Raw genomic sequence first — 19,450 nt, forward strand, 5'->3', positions numbered from 1 at the left:
ACATTATCAAAACTCAGCAATATATCTATAACTATATTTCAATGAAAATTTATAGACTTAAATGTATAAATAATAAAGATAAGAGCAAGAATTAATAAAATAAGCAATCATTATATAATAGATAGCTTAAAAAGAAAACTTAGTTCCTTGAAAAAACTAAAAAAAGTTAAAAATTTTCAAATAACACTAATGAAACCAAATAATAAAAGGTATAAACAACCAATATTAGGACTGAAAAAGAAAAAAAAAAACAACTCAGAACCTACAGCTAGAAAGAGGACATGATACAAAAATTTATATTAATAAATATGAATATTCTGTGAATATGAGAAATTGCTAGAATGGTAAAACTTACAAATTACTGACTCAGTGAGAAACAACCAATTAGAATGTTCTCATAACTAACAAAAGAGTTGTATCTCTATTTTAAAAACTTCTGACAACTACCACCAGCCCAGTAGATTTCTCTGATAAATTCTAATATTGAAGGAGGTAATAATCCAATTTTCTTCTTCTTCTTTTTTTTTTTTAAATAAACAAAGCTCCATTCATTTTATAAACCAGTGTAAACTTGACACAGAAAAAACCTTTGAGAAGCTTATTAGAGGAAAAGAAAATTAGAGACCAAAGTCACCAGTGAACTTAGATAGAGAAATTCTAAACAAATGTTAGCAAGACAAATTTGGGCTTAATAATGTAAAATTGATTTTGTATTTGAATATAAATCAACCTTATTCACCACAGTAAAATAAATAAGGACAAAATTTATGCTAGATCCAATAAATAAATACAAAACTTACTGTAAAATTAAACATCCATTTTCTAGAGCAGTGTTCTTCAATGGAACTTTTCATAATTATGGAAATGTTCTTTTGTGCCATACAATACACTTTCCACTAATCATATGTTAGTGTGTTGAGCACTCAAAATGTGGCTCATGTGACTGAGTACATAAATTATTAACTTTATTTAATGTTAGTTAATTTAAATTTAAATAGCTACACATGGCTAGTAGTTGTCATATTTAACATTGTGGGTCTAGAATCTCTAGTTTTTCATTTCTTCCAGAGAAGTTAAGTGGAAGCATTGAGAAAACAGTAAACATTTGTGATTTTATGAACAATTTTTGAGGTTATTTAATTTTGGTTTCTACAGGTGAATAAATCTGGCTGATACGATTTGTTATAAAATGAATAATATAAGGAAATGTTTAAAGACAATGTTAGTTAATAAGATATCTAATAACTGTTTTCTCTAGGTTTTGGCCCCATAGGAATATCATTGAAATTATATGAAATATAGTGACATAGTACATTTCTTTTTTAAAATTTCAACTTTTAATTCAGCTACAGGGGGTACATTTGCAGGTTTGTTACATGGGCATATTGCACACAGGTGGTGAGCATAGTACTCAATAGGTGGTTTTTCAACCCCCTCCCTTTCTCCTTCCTCAAGACAATACATTTATTTTACACATTACTGAATGAGATATTGATTTCTATAAATCTCACATAAAGAATGGGATTATGAAAAATCAGTGAATTTTAGAAAAGTTTTATACTTTGTAAAGTTATATGTCACAGTTTTATTTGGTGGTACCTAATTATATGTGATTAACTAACACTTAGCATTTTTTTTTACAGAATTGTACACATAAGTTATGTTGTGATGCTTTAACATGTAGACTGAAAGATAATGCGCAATGTGGTTCCGGAGATTGCTGTTCAAAAGATTGCAAGGTAAGCGGCAGTTTGTATCTGACAATGGCTCAGCATCAAATGTCTTGAAATACTTGTTTCAAGGAGATGGTAAACGTATCAGTAATATATTCAGCCCTTGCCACCATATTATATCCAAGCAACCTAAGACGCACTATCATACTTAAATTCATTCAGTAATCTATCACTTCCTGTACTTTCATGTACACAATGCCTAATGCTGCTTCTCTCCCAGCTTGATGTTCCAACTCAACATATCAGTTGTTGTTACAACCATTTTGTCTCTCTTATTGACACCATTTAATGAATTCCTGGTGGACAAGAGGTAAAGCAAGTTGGTGGAATAAGACTCTCCAGTGATTGTTCCCCCACAAAAACATCAATTTGAACAACTGTTCACGTATGAAAATACCTGCATAAGAGCTAAGGAGGCCAGGTGATGAAACGGCTCCGTTGTCTGGGTTATATACCCTGGTTCTTTGTCACGGTCCAGAAAGAATTCAGGACACGGACACACACGAGGAGTGGGTTTGGGAGTGGAAAGTTTAATAGACAAGAAGAGAGAAAAAGCTTCCTCATAATGAGAAAGTGGGTTGCCAAAAAGAGGGTCTCCTGTTCGCTGTGGAACGCAATGGATTTTGTACAGAGACTTGAGGAGGCAGCAATTAATTTACATAGGGCTCAGGGAATTGGTTTGACCAGGCGTGCGGTTTACACAGCCCTGGAAAAGACTGGCCCTCCCACCCTAGTCTTTTATTATGCAAATGCAGCCTCCACCTGGCGGCGGCCATGATACCTGTACACGTGGTTTTACTTGGAGGCTGTCATGACACCCTTAAACATGGTGACAAGGAAAAGAGGGCAGGGGACACCATATTGAATGTACCTGGCTTCCAGGTACAGCTGCCTGCATTTACATATAAAAGCTTCTAGTTTGCATATCTATGCCTGACTTACCAGGCCGCTTTCTGTTAAGAGAAGAAATGGTTTGGGGCTGCTCTTCATTAAAGGAAAATTCCACCAAGAGCTTTTACCCTTTCTAGCTGCCTAAAAATTATTTCTTAATAATTCCTGTATTAGTGAGAGGTCATAGTGCCTGGTTATAGCATGATAAAAAAAGATGCATTAAAGAGGGTAGGAAGGACAGTTTTACATTACCTGCATCGCCCCTCCCTGAACCGCACAGCACAGCATAGCACAGCACAGCACAGAAAAAAGATACTGTCGGCTTGCCAGAAAAAGAGGGACGTAAGACTAGAACTGTACCTTTTAACCAATACCAGGTCAACCGCAGTAAAATCAGGCACTAGGCAGACACCCAAGGCCCTTGAATCTTGGCTGGTACTTATGATCTGAGCTTTCAGACCTGCCGCGGCACCGAACAGTAATCGGTAGCCCCTGCAAGATGGCCTCAAGTTTCGGCCTGCATCACCACCCACCACTACAACAGTGTTGGGCTCCAAAAAGCCCACAGTGACAAGCTGACTTCAGCAGCTGGGAAGGTTGAATTCTAGCCCAATGTTTCAGTAACTTCAGCAGCCAAGAGACCGAAAATCAAACAGGAATCCTGGAGCTGAAAATACAATGAATGATGTTTAAGAATGCAGTAAAGAGTGCAAACAGCAGAACTGATAAAGCCAAAGAAAGAATCTGTGAAATAGGACACAACTATTTCGAAAATATTCAGTTAGAGGAGAAAACAGAAAAAGGATGAAAAAGAATGAAGAAAACTCACAGGATTTATGGGGCACCATCAGAAAAGGTAATATATGAGCAGCTGGTGTTCAAGAAAGAATAAAAAAGATAAAGAGATGGGGCCAGGCGCGGTGGCTCACACCTGTAATCCCAGCACTTTGGGAGGCGGAGGCTGGCGGATCACGAGATCAGGAGATCGAGACCATCCTGGCTAACACAGTGAAACTCCGTCTCTACTAAAAAATTAGCCAGGCGTGGTGGCCGGCGCCTGTAGTCCCAGCTACTTGGGAGGCTGAGGCAGGAGAATGGCGTGAACTCGGGAGGCGAAGCTTGCAGTGAACCCAGATCGCGCCACTGCACTCCAGGACAGAGCGAGACTCCGTCTCAAAAAAAAAAAAAAAAAAAAAAAAAGAGAGCGAGAGAGAGAGAGAGAGATAGCTTATTTACAGAAATAATAGCAGAAAACTCTCCAAACCTAGAAAAAGATATAATCCAGGTACAGGAAAAGTCAAAGTTCTCCAATTAGTTTCAATCCAAATAATCAATATATATGTTCTAATTGATCCCTATGTAGCCATTCCCCTGTCTCTCTCCCTCTCCACAGGCTTTTCTGTTCCTCGAAACAAAACAATATTGACAGTAGACCAATTAATAACCATACATTGCCTCTAAGCGTTCACCAGAAAGAAAGTTTCATGTTTTTCATTTTAAGTCAAGAGCTGGAAATGATTAAGCTTCCTGCGACAGGCATGTCAAAAGCTGAAATAGGTTGAAAGCCAGGCTTTTGTGCTAAACAGTTAGCCAAGTTATAAATACAAAGGAAAGTTCTTGAAGGAAAGTAAAAGTGCTAGCCCAGTGAACACACAAATGGTAAGAAAGCAAAACAGGCTTATTGCTGATATGGAAATAGTTTTAGTGGTTTGGATAGAAGATCCAACCAGTCACAACATTCCCTCAAGCTAAAGCCTAATCTGGAGCAAGGCCCTAACTCTCTTTAATTTTATGAGGGCTGAGAGAAGTGAGTAAGCTGCAGGAGAAAATTTTAAGCTAGCAGATGTTGGTTCATAAGTTTTATGGAAAGAAGCTTTTTCCATAGCATGAGTGCAAGGTGAAGCAGCAAGCGCTGGTATAGAAGCTGCAGCAAGTTATCCAAAAGATCTAGCCAAGATCATTGATGATGGTATCTACACTAAACAATGGATTTTCAGTGTAGATGAAACAGCCTTCTATTGAAAAAAGATATTAATATAGTTTGGCTATTTGTCCCTATCCAAATCTCATGTTAAATTGTAATCCCCACTGCTGGAGGTGGGAGGTGTTTGGATTATGGGGGTGGATCCCTCATGGCTTGATGCTATCTTCACAATAGTGATTAAGTTCTCATGAGATCTGATTGGTTAAAAGTGTGTGGCATGTCTCCCCTCTCCCCCCACCAACTCCCTCTTGCTTTGGCTCCTGTTCTCCCCATGTGATGTGCCTGCCCTCTTTTGCCTTCTGCCATGATTGGAAGCTTCCTGAGGCCTCCTCAGAAGAAGATGCCACTATGTTTCCTGTACACCCTGCAGAACCATGAATCAATTAAATGTCTTATAAATTACTCAATCTCAGGTACTACTTTATGGCAGTGGAAGAATGGCCTAATACTGATGCTTTCTAGGACTTTCATAGCTAGAGAGAATTTAATGCCTGGCTTCAAAGCTTTAGGCTGACACTCTTGTTGTGGGCTAATACAACTGGTGACTTTAAGTTAAAGCCAATGATCATTTATCATTCCAAAAATCCCATGACCTTTAAGAATTGTGCTAAATCTACTCTGCCTGTGCTCTATATTGGAACAACAAAGCCTGGATGACAGCACATCTGTTTATAGCATGGCTTAATGAATATGTTCAGCTCATTGTTGAGACCCAATACCCAGGAAAAAAAGATTCCTTTGAAAACATTACTGCTCATTGACAATGCAACTAGTCACCCAAGAGCTCTGATGGAGATGTATAAGCAGATTAATGTTTTCTACCTGCTTAGCACAATATCCATTCTGTAGCCCATGGTCAGACAAATGATCAAGGAGTCATTTTGACTTTCAAGCCTTATTATGTAAGACTCAAGCTGCCATAGATAGTGTCTTCCGATGGGTCTGGGCAAAATTATCTAAAAACTTTCAGAAAGGATACACCATTTAAAATACCACTAAGAACATTTGCAATTCATAGATGGAGATCAAAATATCAACATTAACAGGAGTTTGGGAGAAGTTGATTCAAACTTTCATGGATGACTTTGAGGGGTTCAAGATTTCAGTGGAGGAAGTAGCTGCAGATGTGATACAAATAGTAAGAGAACTAGAATTAGAAATAGAGTCTGAAGATGTGACTGAATTGCTGCAATCTCCTAATAAAACTTGAATTGGTGAGCAGTTGCTTCTTATGGATGAGCAAAGAAAGTGATTTCTTGAGCTGGAATATATTCCTGGTGAAGGTACTGTGAACATTGTTAATATAACAATATAGGATTTGGAATATTACATAAACAAAGTTGATAAAGCAGTGACAACATTTGAAGGGATTGACATCAGTGTTGATAGAAGTTTTACTGTGAGTTAAATGCTGTCAAACAGCATTGCATGCTACAGAGAAATCTTTCAGGAAAGAAAGAGTCAATTGATGTGGCCAATTTCATTGTTGTCCTATTTTAAGATATTGCCACAGCCACTTCAATTGTTAACAGCCACCACCCTGATTAGTCAGCGGCCGTCAACATTGAGGCAAGATCCTCCAACAGCAAAAAGATTACCAGTAAACTGAAGGCTTAGATGATTGTTATCACTTTTTATCAATAAAATATTTTTTAATTAAAGTGTACATATTTTTAGGGCATAACCCTAGTACACATGTAATAGACTACAATATAGTTTGAACACAACTTATATGCACTGAGAAACCCCAAAACTTACGTGGCTTGCTTTATTACTCAGTATTTGTTTTACTGAGGTTCTCTGAAACTGAATCCACAATACCTCTGAGGTATATCTATATATAGAAAACTCCACCCCCCCCAAAAAAAACCAAAAACTGTTAGGTTTAGTAAATAAATTCAGTAAAGTTGTAGGATACAAAATTTACATACTAAAGTCAGTGGTGTTCCTATACATTAATAGTGAATTATTTCAAAAAGAAATCAAGAGAACAATCCCATTATGATAGATAAAAATAAAATAAGAATAAATTTAACCAGGGAGTTAAATGATGCCTACACTGAAAACTATAAAATATTGATGATAGAAATTGAAGACACAAATAAATAGAAAGCTATCCCCTGTTCATGGATTGGAAAAATTAATATTGTTAAAATATCTATAATACCTGAAGCAACCTACAGCTTAATTGCAATTCTTATCAAAATACCAATGACACTCTTCACAGAAATAGAAAAATATTTCCTAAAGTTCAAATGAAATCAGCAAAGACCCCCAATAGCCAAAGCAATCTTGTACAAAAAGAACAAAGCCATAGGCATCACACTACCTGACTTTGAAATATACTACACAGCTATAGTAACCAAAAGAGCATGGTACTGGCATAAAACCAGATACTTAGACCAATGGAACAAAATACAGAGCCCAGAAATAATTCTACTCATTTATAGTCAACTGATTTTCTACAAAGGTGCCAAGAATACATAACTGAAGAAAGGGTAGTTTCTTCAATAAATGGTGCTGGAAAAACTGGATGTCCACATACAGAATTATGAAGTTAGATCCTTGTCTCTCTCCATGTGCAAAAATAAAACTGAAATGGATTAAAGACTTAAATATAAGACTCAAAGTTGTAAAACTACTTGAAGAAAACAGGGAAAAAGCTTCATGACATTGTTCTGGTCAGTTATTATTTTGGACATGACTTCAAAAACATAGACAATGAAAGCAAAAATATACAAATGGGATTACATCAAGCTGAAAAGCCTCTGCACAGCAAAGGAAACAATCAAAAAAGTGAAGAGAGAATCTACAGAATGGGAGAAAATATTTGAAAACTATACATCTGATAAGGGTTAATATCCAAAATACATAAGGAATTCAAACAACTCAATAGCAAGAAAACAACCCAATTAAAAGATGTGGAAAAGATCTGAATAGGCATTTCTCAAAAGGAATCATATAGATGGCCAACAGGTATATTAAAAAAGTGCTCAATATTACTATCTTGAATATCTTGTCAATGAAAACCACAATGAGCTATCACCTCACTTCTGTTGGAATGGGTATGATCAAAAGACAACAGATAACAAGTCTTGGCAAGGATATGGAGTAAGGAGCACCCCTACACACTGTTTATAGGCTTGTAAATTAATACAGCCATTATGGAAGACAATAGGGGAGTTCCTCAAAATATTAAAAATAGAATTACCATGAGACCCAGTGATTCCTCTACTGGGTTTGTATCCAAAGGAAATAAAATCTGTTTGTTGAAGAGACATTAACACTCCTGTGTTTATTCCAGCACTATTCACAATAGCCAAATTATGGAATCAATCTCTGTGTCCATCAACAGATGACTAGATAAAGACAGTGTGGTATACATACACAGTGGAATACTATTTAGCCATAAAAAGTAGGAAATTCTGTAGTTTGTGGCAGTATAGTTAAACTAGGAGGATACTATCTTAAGATAAATGAGCCAGGCAAAGAAAGACAAATAATGTATAACCTCACTCATATATGGAATCTTACAAAGTTGATCTCATAGAATTAGAGATTAGAATGTTTGTTGTAGGGAGGAAGGAATGAGGAGATGTTGGTTGAAGGATGTGTAATTAAGTTAGAGAGGTGGAATAAATTCAAGATAACTATTGTATAGCATAGTTACTATGATTATGTTGTATTTTTGACAAATGCAGAAAATGGATAGTAATGTTCTCACTACAAAAAAGCTATATATATAGTTCACTTTTAAATATTGTGTTGCATATGATAAATACATGTAATTTTATCTGTCAATTAAAGAATTCCCAAATAATTTTCCACACCCAGCAGAGTTCACTGAAATACTCTGGGAAAATGAAACAAACTCTGGAGCAGGGTAAATGGCAGACATCCATGAGACTGGAGGGAGTGTATGCTTTTAAAATTAAGTCATTATAGAATCTATAAGCAGTTTCAGAAAAAAATACTATTCTCAAAAAAAAAATTGCAAGGCTTGGCATCTTTGAACTAAGAGAATGTTGTAAGAATAGAACAAAACAAAGCTGAAGGTGAATAAAATGAAGAATCATTACAGATAAACTACATTCACAATTTAAACTTAAGATAAATGCCAAACTTAGAGAATATCAGAATTCTGTGGCTCAAACTAGTTATTGATATGGAAGATAAATGTAAGAAATTAGAGCCAAATGTAAGGATTATAGCAGAGATAAAAATAGAAAAAAATAGGTAGCACTGAACACACAGATAGTAAATTTTTAGAATCAATATAAAAAATCAGTAGCTTCCAGCGTTCTGTTTAGCTTTCTCACATTATTCCTAAAATTACATGGAGCAACAATGTGCAGATCAAACCTTGCCAAAATAGGATGAGATAAAAGGCTGGCATTAGAAGCAGACAGGTTCATTTATAGCTTAAAGTTATTTGTTCATTCACTAATTCAGGAAATAATTTACTCCATACTATCTAGTGGGAAATAGTAAAGAGAATAAACATATATGCAAACAAACACTAAACAAGATAGTTTCAGGCAGGGATAAGTGATTTAAAAATAAAACAAAATAGGACAATAGAATAAAAAGTGAGAGAAGAGGGTATTTTAGCCAGAGTAAACAGGAAATGTCTTTCTGCAGGGTGACATTAGAGCTAAAACCTTAATGACAAAGAAAATAATTGGCATAGGGGCTTCAGGGAATAAGTGAAGTGGTAGAGAGATCCTTATTTTGGACATGACTTCAAAAACATAGACAACAAAAGCAAAAATATACAAATGGGATTACATCAACCTGAAAGGAAGATGTATGCATAAAGGAAGAAAAGTGACCTGTTTTGCTCTAATTTAATGACTAATAGAGAAATAGCGTACTGGTCCTAGTCAATGTGACTCTTCAGAATTATTCAGCCATGATTTTTTTTTCTCAGTGTTACTGATGGAGAAACAAAAGTATGTAGCTAACAGTTATTTTCAAAGTGTGGATTCTGTCAAGATTGTCAACTCAAATCACAATTAGATAAGATGATTTAGAACCACATTCTAAAATGTTGTTGACTGCACGTTCTCACTTATAAATGGGAGTACACATGGACACAAAGAAGGAAACAGCAGGCACCAGGGCTTAGATGAGAGTGGAGGGTGTGAGGAGAATGAGGATCGAAAAACTGCTTATCAGGTAAGCAGATAAGCTTACAAAATTATCTGTGCAGCAAATCCCTGTGACCCATAATTTACCCATGTAACAAACCTGCATATGTGTCCCTTGAACCTAAAAAAAAGTTGGAAAGAAAAAAAATGGAGATGTTAAGCTAAAAAAATATGGTTGACTAATCAAACAATTTTTAAATTGGTTCCTGTTTTAAAGGTGATAAAAATGATTTCGTTTGCATACAAATATCTGCTCGTGAATTTACCAACAGATTTGCTATAGTGTAGTGGTAGATGGTTTACCAGACAGAGTTTATGCGATTATTGAAATGGGCTCCATCATGGTTTGATGCTCAATTCTAATGCCAGATTGTTTTGAGAAGAAATGTTTCATGTGCTCTTTCTAGAGACAAATCTCCTGATAGAGCAATTACATAGGATATATTTGGTAAAGCTCTGGCCAGTCTGATAATTCACTGCCTAAGTCCAGATAGCCTGACTGGTGAATTCTAACAAATATTTAAAGAAGGGATAATACAAAAATACTCCACAATCTTTGGCATAAAATAGAAGAGGGAGGAACACTTCAAAATTTATTTTATGAGAACAGTATTACCTTGATACTAATGCTAGACAAGGTCATTACAAGAAAAGAAAACTATAGATCAATGTCCCTCATGCATATGGATGCAAAAAGTCCTTTAAAAATGGCAAACAGAATAAAGAAACATAAAAGGAAGTATCCACCATGACCAAAAAGGATTATCTCAGTAATGCAAAAGTGGTATAGTTAATTTAACACATCATACTAATATAATAAAGGACAAGAAAATACAAGATCATCTCAAGTGATGCAGAAAAAGGATATAACAAAATAACACCCATTACAGATTATTAACAAATTGTAAATAGAAGGGAACTTCCCCTACCTGATGCAAAGTATTTATGAAAAACCTACAGCTAACATCATACTAACCATGAAATTCTCAATGCTCTCCACCCTAAAATTAGAATGAAAGTGAGGATGCAAGCTCTCAGTACTTCTACTAAACATTGTATTGGAGGTCCAAGAGAGTAAAATCAGGTAGGAATAAAAATTAAAATGCATCTAACTTGGAAGACAAAAAGTATAACTGTCTTTATTTGCAGATTACATGACCCTGTGTATGTAAAATCTTAGGAAATTTACCAAAATACCTGTTTGAATAAAAAATGAATTCAGCAAAGTCACAGGATACACAATTGCTATGCAAAAATGAATTGCACTTTTATATACTAGCAATGGAAAATACAAAAATAAAATTAAGAATAGAATTTCATTCACAATAGCATAAAAATTAATACTTAGGCGTATATTAACAATACAAAATATACATGCAAACAACAAAAAATTTCTGAAAAAAACCACAAAAACCTAAGTAAATGCTGAGATATTCCATGTGAATGATTTGAAAGATGGTATTGTTAAGACAGCGATTCTCCCTTCTGTCAGGGGTCTGCAGTATTACCCCTTGGTTCAGTAAATCAGTAGGAAGACTCACGTGATTGAACATAGAATATACTCATCACTATAATTTATTACAGAAAAAGGATACAAAGCAAAATTAGCAAAGGAAAAAGGCTCATGGGTCAAATATGAGGGAAAGTAGTCACAGGCTTCCAAGAGTCATTTCCTAATAGAGTCACCCAATGATGGACTTAATTCCTCCAGCAATGAATTATGACAATATGTATGAAATATTGACTGCTGGGAACCCAGACCCTAAGCTTTTTATTGGAGGCTGGTCACACAGGCATCTTTTGCCTGGCATCTACCAAAATTCCAGACTCTTAGATGGAAATTGGTTGTTCATTACAAATAACAAGGTCTAAACAGTTCAGGCACAGTGACTTATTAGTTAGGCAATGGTGGGAACTCTAACTCAGGTGTCAGTCAAAGGCCAGCCTTGCGAATATACCTTTCTAAGTATAGCAGTCTTAAGTCTGCTATGTTAACTCTTTTCTGTACATCTCTAAATTGATCTATGGATTTAAGACAATCTTTGGCAAAATTCCAGTAGACTTCTTTACAGAAATTGATGACATAATCCTAAAAATTCTGGAAATGCAAGGGATCCAGAAGTGCTAAAACAATCTGAAGAACAAATTGATGGGGTCACCATTTCATATTTCAAAAATTACTACAAAGCTAAAGTAATCTAGCTCAACATTGTACTAGCATAACAATAAATACATGGATAAATGGGATGGAATTGAGAGTCCAGAAATAAACTCTTATATTTATAGTCCATTGAGTTTTGACAAATGTGTCAAGACAATTTGTTGATAAAGGAATAATAGTCTTTTCAGCAAAGGCTGTTGGGACAATTCAATGTCCACATACAAAAAAGTAAATTTGGACCCTTTTATCATGCCATACACAAAATTTAACTCAAAATAGACAATCAACCTAACTGCAGTAGTTAAAACTATACATCTATTGGAAGAAAACATAGGAAAAAATATTCATAACCTTGGATTTGCCAGAAATTTCCAAGATACAACACCAAAAGTATAATTCATAAAAGAAATAGTTGGTAAATTGGACTTTCTCAAAATTAAAAATCTTTGTGCCTCAGAAAACACTGTTAAGACAATAAAAAGACAAGCCACAGAGGGGAAGAAAATATTTACAAACTGTATTTCTGATATAGTACTTGTATACAGAATCTATGAATCATCCTAACAACTCAATAATTGAAGGGAAACAATCCAATTACAAATGTATGAAATATTTGAACAGGTTAAATACCTGTTCAAAGAAGATAGGCAAATATATACAAAGTTATATACAATGATATACAAAATATATAGAAATATATACAAAATGATAATTACATGGAATAATAAATAGATGAAAAATAGTAAAGACATTGTTAGTCATTAGCAATGTGTATATTCAAACAAGATACTACAAGACACCCACTAGAATGGCTGTAATCAAATGACAGAAAATAACAAATATTGGCAAAAACATAGAGAAACAGGAAATCAAAGACTGCTAGTAGGACCAAAAAATGGTGTTACTACTTTGGGAAACCAGTTTGACAGTCTCTTAAGCAGTTTAACATAAGTTTACCAATTGAATGAAGGACTCTACTCCTAGGTCTACTCAAGATAAATGAAAACATGTATTTACAAAAATTTGCATATGGATGTCTATAGCAACATTATTCAATGACCAAAATCTGAAAACAACTCAAGTATCTATAAACGAATTGACAAAAACTATGATATATCTGTATAATGGAATACTAGAGAGCAATAAACGTTGACAGAATACTCATACATATTACAATCTCAAAAACACTACTATGCAAGAGAAGCTAAATACAAAACCCTGCCTATTTTATCATTTTATTTGTAGAAAAGATCCCAAAATGCAAATTTATAGAGACAGTAAGTAGATTAGTGGTTACCTGGGGCCAGTCACAGGCATGGGGATTAACTATAAATGGATATTGGGGATCTTATCCTATGCTAATAGAAATGTCCTAAACTTGGGTTGCGGTGCTGGTTGCACAACCATGTAAATTTTCTTTAAATATCACTAAAGTGTACACTTAACATAGGTGAATTTTATGGTATGTAAGTTATAAATTAAACCTCAATAAAGTTAAAAACAGAAAAGGTCACCCTGATGAAGATAAACTCCCACCTAGTGGCCAAGAAACATGTTTCTCCTGAATTTAGTGATTGTGGACTCATGAGTTGTGTTAGTTGATAATAAGTGAAAAAAATGATTTGAGCATATTTGTAGGCCATGGGAAATATTTATTAAAATGGTGACCTTGCAGGTTTTACAGTGAGAATTGTAGAATGATGGAAATGTCATCCAGTATGTCAGTGGAGCAGTTGACATCTCTAAAAAGAAGAAGTAAATAAGAATATGTAGGTGTTATTGAAAATAATATCACATGGTGAGAAACAATGTGGCATAATAGAACAAAACTGAGATCAGAATCTTTGGATTTAAATTTGTGTCTATACTTTTGTCTCTCATAATGTCATATAGTTGTAAGAATATGCGCATGTAGCCTTTTCAGGTTGGCTTATTTCAATTATCAACATATATTTATAGTTCATCTATGTTTTATAGCTATAGTTCATGGCTTGGTAGCTAATTGCTTTTTATAGCTGGTTAATATTCAATTATATGAATGTACCAGAGTTTATATATGTATTTATCTATTGAAAGACATTTTGTTTACTTCCCAATTTGGGTAATTATAAATAAATCTGTAATAAACCTCCTAAAAATAAAAAATTCCATTACCCATCTTGTCAAGTCACATTATAGAATCACAACTTCCTAACCTTAAAAACAGTGTTTGTTTTATGTTTGTTTTAATTATTTAACAGATATATATTTGGGGTGCAATGTATTTGAACATTGTTTTTTGGAAATATGCTAATTCAGTAAGCTATTCTTTTTTATCATACATCTTATTTGAGATTGCCACAGCTTTCTGGACACACACATGCACACACATGAGTAAGCGTAGATAATAGGTTGACCCTGAAAAAAGCATAATTTTCAAAAAATTAAAAGGGCCACTCTCATAATATACAATTAATATGTCAGAGTTTTATTCAACTCATTAATGAGGAAATGAGGAAGAATAATAGGCTTGTTCAAGAGTATGTAACAAAACTATATAAATAGGATATTGGAACAAAAGAATGTTAGAATAATATTGCTATGTTCAAAACTGTAATATCCACAGGAAAAAAAATAACTTACTTGGCTATCTTTTCTAAATGATAGGAATTATTTCCTATTCTATCAGACAAAAACCTAAAAGTTAATATGTAACTTCACAAAGTCTATGACAATTAATCAATATTTCTTAGTTTCATTACTTTTTTTCTAGCCTCTATTTAATTTATTTCTGTTCTTATTTTTATTTCCTTTTTTCTATTAACTTTGGATTTTGCTTTTTCTAGTTTCTTGAGGTGTAATTAACTTTAGATTGATTATTTGATATCTTCTTTTTTGATGTAGATATTTATTGCTGGAATGATTTTTGCTGCATCTGATAAGTTTTAGTATATTGTGTGACTATTATTGTTTGTATCAAGATATTTCAAAATATTTTTACATTTTCATTTTAAGTTCTTCTTTGCTCCATTGATTGTTTAGCAGTATGTTGCTTAATTTTCATATACTTGTAAATTTTCCAAATTCCAAGTCCTGTTATTGACTTCTTGCTTTATATCAATGTGGTGAGAAAGATACTTGATACTATTTCAATCATTTAAAATTTTCTAAGACTTGTTTTGCTGCCTGACCTATGATCTATCCTGGAGCATATTTCATGCGTTCTTGAGAAAAATATATATTCTCTTGCTGTTTGATAGAATGTTTTTTATGTGTACATTAGGTCCATTTGGTCTAAAGTGTAGTTTGAGTCTGATGTTTTCTTATTAATTTTCTGTCTGGATTATCTGTCTGTTGTTGAAAGTGGAATACTGAAGTCCATTATGATTATTGTATTATAGTATATATCTCCTTTAAAGTCTACTAATATAGACTTTAATACACACACAATTACTGCTAGACCTCAGAAATTAGGTTGATGGCAACACAATGATAGTGGGGAACTTCAATACTCCATTGAGAGCACTAGAAAGCTGCAAGAGAGAAAGTCAACAAAAAAACAATGGACTTAAAGTACACCCTAGAACAAATGGACTTAACACATATTCACAGAACATTCTACCCAACGACTGCAGAATGTACATTCTGTTCATCAGCACATGGAACATACTCCAAAATAGACCATATGATAGACCACAAAACAAGTCTCAATAAAGATAAGAAAATCAAAATCATTGTCAAGTACCTCTCAGACCACAGTGTAATACAATTGGAAATCAACTTCAAAAGGAACCCTCAAAACCATGCAAATATATCAAGTTGAATAACCTGCTTCTGAATGATCATTGGGTCACCAATGAAATCAAGATGGAAATTGAAAAATTCTTTGAACTGAATGGTAATAGTGGCACAACCTATCAAAACCTCTGGGATACAGCAAAAGTAGTGCTAAGAGGAAAGTTCATGGCATTAAATGGCGACATCAAAAAGTCTGAAAGAGCACAAATAGGCAATCTAAGGTCACACCTCAAAAAACTCAAAAAACAAGGACAAACCAAACCCAACCCCAGCAGAAAAAGAGAAATAACAAAGATTAGAGCAGAACTAAATGAAATTGAAATAAAAAAATACAAAAACTAAATGAAACAAAAAGTTAGTTCTTTGAAAAGATAAACAAATATGATAGACCGTTAGTGAGATTAACCAAGAAAAGAAGACGGAAGATCCAAATAACCTCAATTAGAAACAAAATAGGAGACATTACAATTGATATTACAGACATACAAAAGATAATTCAAGGCTACTATAAACACCTTTATGTGCACAAACTAGAAAACCTAGGGGAGATGGATAAATTCCTGGAAATATACAACCCTCCTAGATTAAAGCAGAAAGAAATAGAAGCTCTGAACAGATCAATAATGAGTAGCAAGATTGAAACAGTAATTAAAAAAAAATGCCAACAACAAAAAAAGTTCAGGACTACATGGATTCACAACTGAATTCTTTCAGACATTGAAAGAATTGGTACCAATCCTACTGAAACTATTCCAAAAGATAGAGGAAGAGGGACTCCTCCCTAAATCATTCTATTAAGCCAGTATTACCCTAATACCAAAACCGGGAAAGGACATAACATGGAAAGAAAACTACAGACCAATATCACAGATGAACATAGAAGCAAAAATCCTCAACTCAATACTAGTTAAATGAATTCAACAGCATGTTAAAAAGATAATCTACCATGATCAAGTAGGTTTTAAACAAGGGATGCAGGGATGATTTAACATACAGAAGTCAACAAATGTGATACACTACATAAACAGAAGTGAAAACAAAAATCATATGATCCTCAATAGATGCATAAAAGCATTTGACAAAATCCAGCATTCTTTTATGATTAAGACCAGCAAAATTGGCATAGAAGGGACATACCTGAATGGGAAAAAGTTGAAAGCATTCCCCCCGAGAACTGGAACAAGATAAGGGTGCTCATTTTCACCACTTCTATTAAACATCATACTGAAAGTCCTAGCCAGAGCAATCGGACAAGAGAAAAAAATAAAGGGGATCCAAATTGATAATGAGGAAGTCAAACTGTGGCTGTTCACCTATGATATGATCATATACCTAGAAAAACCTAGAGACTTGTTTAAAAAGCTCCTGAATCCGATGAATGAATTCAATAAGTTTCTTGATACAAAATCAATGTACACAGACCAGTAGCACTTCTATCCACCAACAGCGACCAAGCTGAGAATCAAATCGAGAACTCAACCCCCTTTACAACAGCTGCAAAAAGAAACCCTTAAGAATATACGTAACCAAAGAGGTGAAAGATCTCTACAAGGAAAACTACAAAACCCTGGTGAAAGAAATCATAGATGACACAAACAAATGGAAACATCCCATGCTCACGGATGGGTAGAATCAATATTATGAAAATGACCATATTGCAAAAAGCAATCTATAATTTCAATGCAATTCTCATGACAATACCATCATCGTTCTTCACAGAACTAGAAAAACAATCCTAAAATTTATAGGGAAAACAAAAAGAGCCCACATAGCCAAAGCAAGACTAAGCAAAAAGAACAAATCTGCAGGTACCACATTACTAGACTTCACACTATACTGCAAGGCTATAGTTACCAGAACAGCATGATACTGATATAAAAACAGGCAAGTAGATCAATAGAACAAAATAGAGGACCCAGAAAAAGACCCAATACTTACAGCTAACTGATCTTCAACACAGCAAATAAAAACATAAAGTGTGGAAAGGACACCCTATTCAACAAGTGGTGCTGGGATAATTGGCAAGCCACATGTAGAAGAATGAAACTGGATCCTCATCATTCACCTTATACAAAAATTAATCAAGATGAATTAAAGACTTAAATCTAACACCTGAAACCATAAAATTCTAGAAGATAACATGGTAAAAGCTCTTCTAGACATTGGCCAAGGCAAAGACTTCATGACTGAGGACCAAAAATCAAATGCAACAAAAACAAAGATAAATAGATGGGACTTAATTAAAAAGCTTCTGCACAGCAAAAGAAATGATCAGCAGAGTAAACAGACAACACACAGAGTAGGAGAAAATCTTCACAAACTGTGCATCAGACAAAGGACCAATATCCAGAATCTACAAGGAATGCAAACAAATCAGCAAGCAAAACAACAACAGCAACAAATAATCCTATCAAAAAGTGGGCTAAGGACATGAATAGACAATTCTCAAAAGAAGATATACAGATGACCAACAAACATATGAAAAAATGCTCAACATCACTAATTATCAGGGAATTGCAAATCAAAACTACAATGTGATACCACCTTACTCCTGCAAGAATGGCCATAATTAAAACTTTTTTTTTTTTTTTTTTTTTTTTTTAAAGATGTTGGTGTGGATGTAGTGAAAAGGGAAAACTTTTACACTGCTGGTGGGAATGTAAACTAGTACAACCACTGTGAAAAGGACTATGGACATTCCTTAAATAACCAAAAGTAGATCTACCATTTGATCCAGCAATCCCACTCGGGGGCATCTACCCAGACGAAAATAAGTCATTATATGAAAAAGACCCTTGCTTATGCATGTTTATAGCAGCACAATTCACAATTGCAAAAATATGGGACCAGTCTAAATGACTATCAACCAACAAGTGGACAAAGAACCAACAAGTGGGTAAAGAATTTGTGGTATGTATATATAGTGTATACATATGTGTATATATATACACACACATATACAATGGAATACTACTCAGCCATAAAAAGGAATGAAATAATGGCATCTGCAGTAACCTGGATGGAATTGGAGACCGTTATTCTAAGTGAAGTAACTCAGGAATGGAAAACCAAACATCATATATTCTCATCGTATATTCTCAAACGATAAATCCTCATCATAAACATTTAAAAAGTATTGCAGGCTTTAAAAGGAGATATTTTAAGAATCCCGCGTGATGCTTAAGTAGTTAATAAGTGGAAGCTAAGCTATAAGGATGCAAAGGCTTAAGAGTAATATAATGGACTCTGGAGATCTGTGGGAAAGTATGGGAGTGGGGTGAGGGATAAAAGACTACACATTGGGTGCAGTGTACACTGCTTGGGTGATGGGTGCACCAAAATTTCAGAAATCACACCTAAAGAACTTATCCATGTAGCCAAACCCCACCTGTTCTCCCAAACAATTGAAATAATTAATAGTAATAATAATAATAATAATAAAGGTGAGATCCAGAACAAAAAAAGATGAGCCCATGAGGTGCACTTCTTGAGCAACACAATTCAATTTATTTAATTTTACCTCCATGATTGTGAAAATACATTTTTTCAATAATCTAAAGTCACTACTCTCATATACCTACAAAGTTAAAATATGTTAAGAAGAGTTTCCTCTGCCTCTCAATGGAGGAGCCAATAGGATGATAAAGCTTGATTCAAAGAGTATTTGAGGAAGTGGGTGTTCATAGATATTTTTAAAAATGTTAGAATAGGCTGGGCGTGGTGGCTCACACCTGTAATTCCAGTACTTTGGGAG

General features: G+C 34.3%; 1 protein-coding gene across 1 annotated transcript in view; it reads left to right on the forward strand.

Annotated features, from left to right (window-relative positions):
• Positions 1 to 19,450, forward strand: part of LOC706992 (disintegrin and metalloproteinase domain-containing protein 5) — a 160,262-nt gene that overhangs the window by 69,531 nt on the left and 71,281 nt on the right. The window contains exon 13 of the mRNA XM_077942769.1: positions 1,644 to 1,739. Within this exon, the coding sequence (XP_077798895.1) occupies positions 1,644 to 1,739 (96 nt within the window). The remainder of the gene's footprint in view (positions 1 to 1,643; positions 1,740 to 19,450) is intronic.

The sequence above is a fragment of the Macaca mulatta genome, chromosome 8 (assembly GCF_049350105.2).
Source record: "Macaca mulatta isolate MMU2019108-1 chromosome 8, T2T-MMU8v2.0, whole genome shotgun sequence".
Lineage (NCBI taxonomy): Eukaryota > Metazoa > Chordata > Mammalia > Primates > Cercopithecidae > Macaca > Macaca mulatta.